This window comes from Trypanosoma theileri (assembly GCF_002087225.1).
Source record: "Trypanosoma theileri isolate Edinburgh chromosome Unknown TM35_Tth_40_V1, whole genome shotgun sequence".
Taxonomy (NCBI): Eukaryota; Euglenozoa; class Kinetoplastea; order Trypanosomatida; family Trypanosomatidae; genus Trypanosoma; species Trypanosoma theileri.
In genome coordinates this window covers 56,225-59,430 of record NW_021639882.1, presented here as the reverse complement: position 1 = coordinate 59,430, position 3,206 = coordinate 56,225, and the positions used below count along the sequence as shown (strand labels likewise).

Below are 3,206 nucleotides of genomic sequence, written 5' to 3'. Positions count from 1 at the left end.
AAAAAAAAAAAAAAAAAAAAAAAAAACAGTAAAAGAGAGAATGGATGCTCTTGTCTCAAAGGCGGTGGAGCGCCTCGGCAGAAAAAAAGTGTGGCTTGTGGTCCATGTGGTGCGGCAATTAGATAAATCCGAGTGTACGGTTAGTGGTGTGCGTGAGGCGCTGCGCCGCATTCATCTCTACTTGGACGATGACGAGTTTGCTGCTCTCACTCGCCTATTTGCCCGTGATGCCACTACTACTACTACTACTACTACTACTACTACTACTACTAATGGTGATAATAATAATAATAATGCTGCCTTTGATACCATTGCCTTTTCACGTGCGTTTCTCACGACAATATCACCACGCCGACAGCACGTTGTGAATCTCGTGCTGCGCAAAGTCGATCCAACTTCCAGCGGCTTTGTTACTTTCGCCACGTTGTGTGAATTGTACGACACCATGCGACACCCACACGCCCTCACACAACGAGAACCGGATACACTCCTGCGTGAATTCCTCAACGATTTTGCAGAGATCCACCCCAATCTCGGCAGCAGCAGCAGCATCAGCAGCAAGAACAATAATCATAATCATAATGGTGGTGGTAGCGGCAGCAACGGTAACGGTCCTGGTAGTGGGAGTATTGGAATTACAACAGATGAACTGGCAGCGTATTATGTTGGTATTTCTCGTACAACAACACGTGATGATGACTTTGAATTGCGATGCATTCGCAGTTTTTCACTTGATCGGCCAAAGCGTAACGTACTGGAGGATTTTGCAGATGATGAAAGCAGTCGTACCACATCACACGGTAGTTTACGCCGCAGAAAGTCTGCGAATGCCGCAACAGGAACAGCCATGCATCCACTGTATCGCACAACGGCTATGGAATACGGTAAAGAGTGCGAGAAGGCAACATATGATGGAAAGTACTCATTAAATCATTGCTTTACAAAATATGCTCCAATGCAACGAGGTGGTGGAGCCACATCTATGAATATGTAAGTGAACTATATATATATATATTTGGCTATACATACATATGTATTTGCACTTAGTCCAGTGAGGAATGAGGACGGTGAGCTATGTGTAATAGTAGAAGTTTATTCAATACTCACAACAAGTTCTTAATTTCTTACATAAATATATATATTTCTTCATATTTTTCTTGAATCCTGTTGTTGTTCTCCACCTGTTCATGGTGGGGTATTCTTTGATGTCGCTACTATTAGAGGTGATAACGAGCTATCTTTTTGTCTTTTTTTTGGCTTTCCTTCTTTTTATTTCATACGATCCACATATTTCGTATTTCTGTATGGTGACACATCTACACATTAAAGTGCTCTTTCATAACATAGACTATTGGTTTGTAATCTTGCATGGTGGAGTATCTCAACGCTGCGTTGGTTCTCACGCGCGGGTCGGCGCTTCTGCCACGTCGTCTCTCCGTGCGTGTGCCTATAGACGGTACACCTCTCTCTATTGGCCGTGCAGAAGGGAATGATCTCGTTCTAGACGCCAATCTCCTCTTTGCATCTCAGCACCATTGTCAGCTGATTGTGCGGTCTGTCTCCACTGCAGCAAAGGAAACAGCGGGAATCATGCTGGAGGGAAAAGAGGACAAGAATAAGGAGGATCATATAGTAGAGAGTGAGGAAAAGCATAATACACAGCGCCATCGCAACGGTGCTCGACAAAAGCAAAAGAAGCAAGATCAAGACCAACAGCATCAACAATTAGAGCTCTGTCTGGTTGATTTGGGCAGCAGCAACGGAACATTTATTAATGACATCCGTGTAGAGAATGACTCCCTCACACCCCTTCATCATGGCGATGTGATTGTGCTTGGTGGAATGCGGGATGTGGCGGCTGGCGCATCGTTGCCAAAAATATGTGGCCCGGAAATCGTTACATGGCGCATCACATTTAACGATAACGACAGTCCGTTTGCATTCGAAGAAACACCAGCTGTGTTTCTCTCCCCCGATTATATTGAGGCAGAGGAGAAGCGAATGACACTGCAGCTGCTGCTTCAGCAGACCGCTATGCAATCACCGCAGCGTGCAGTCTCGCCAACTGCTAATTGTGATTCAATGCTAAAGGACGCACCGCCCCCAACAGTGGTGAAGGGATGGTGTCGTAACCGCGATCAAAACGAACATCAACAACACCAACAAAATGAAGAGCAGCAGCAGCAGGGTGAGGAATCACCACAAACACCAGTTGCGCGCGAGGTACTACAGGATAAGGAAAACGATGACAACCCTGCGGGTGATGGGAACGCAGAAATAGATACATCTACAAGGCGCAGCGGTACTGTGGCGGCAGCAATTGTGCTACGAGATAAGAGCACAGAATGGGGATCACCCACCACCGTTCCCTTGCGGGCAGTTCGTCTTGATAGAAACAGTTTCAACATCTTGCAAACACCTTCTCTGAGGCCTAAATCAAAACGATTACGTCGCCAAGATACGGAAGAAAAGGCAGACAACAACGACAACAACAAGAGTTCATTGCAACAACACAAACTCACCCTCACACAGGAACAATTGGAATGGACGATGAGTGACGGGGCAGACATCGTAAAAAAAAAATCTGCAAGGCGCGAACAACACCAGCAATGTGCTGTTCACTGCAAAATTCCATGGTCAAATGTGGAGCGTATCATGTACTGCACCTCCCAACAGGCTATCACCGTTCTTCTACGAGAAGGAACTCAAACATCTCTTCCTGGTATTGGTGACAAAAAAAACAAAAATCGATTCGCTACATGGCTCGTTGATGAACCAAAAATAAAGAAAAAAAAAAGTACAGCTGCTCATCTACACAACAAAGACACATTTCAACACCTCCTGGCAGAGCTTTCTCGCTTCTCCGATACATCCAAGAGACCAAAGCCACAACCACTAGAGGAAGAAGAGTTTATCGCTCGCTACGCTCCCATCATATAGAAAGAAAGATACACATACAATAAAACCAAAACAAACAAAACCAAGATGAAGGATATCTAGCGTACAAGAGAACAAAAAAAAAAAAAAAAAAACAGCAGTTTGCTAGACATATAAGACAATTGTTCTATCTTCCCATCTATACTATTTTGAACATCCTTTTCTGCGCTGTGTGGGTTCTGTGTTCACACACACACACACACACCCTTTCTTTCTTTGCTGTGACCGCCACCCCATGGTGTGGTCTCTCCTCACATGCTACTTCTTCT

General features: G+C 44.9%; 2 protein-coding genes across 2 annotated transcripts; both read left to right on the top strand.

Annotated features, from left to right (window-relative positions):
• Window positions 1-40: 40 nt before the first annotated feature.
• On the top strand, window positions 41-994 carry TM35_000401250 (calcyphosin; the record flags this gene model as incomplete). Its single annotated transcript, XM_029029740.1, has 1 exon — window positions 41-994. One exon carries the CDS (start codon window positions 41-43, stop codon window positions 992-994), a length of 954 nt encoding a protein of 317 aa, XP_028878924.1.
• Window positions 995-1,368: 374 nt separating this feature from the next.
• Window positions 1,369-2,940, top strand: TM35_000401240 (uncharacterized protein; the record flags this gene model as incomplete). Its single annotated transcript, XM_029029739.1, has 1 exon — window positions 1,369-2,940. One exon carries the CDS (start codon window positions 1,369-1,371, stop codon window positions 2,938-2,940), a length of 1,572 nt encoding a protein of 523 aa, XP_028878923.1.
• Between the last annotated feature and the right edge of the window lie 266 nt (window positions 2,941-3,206).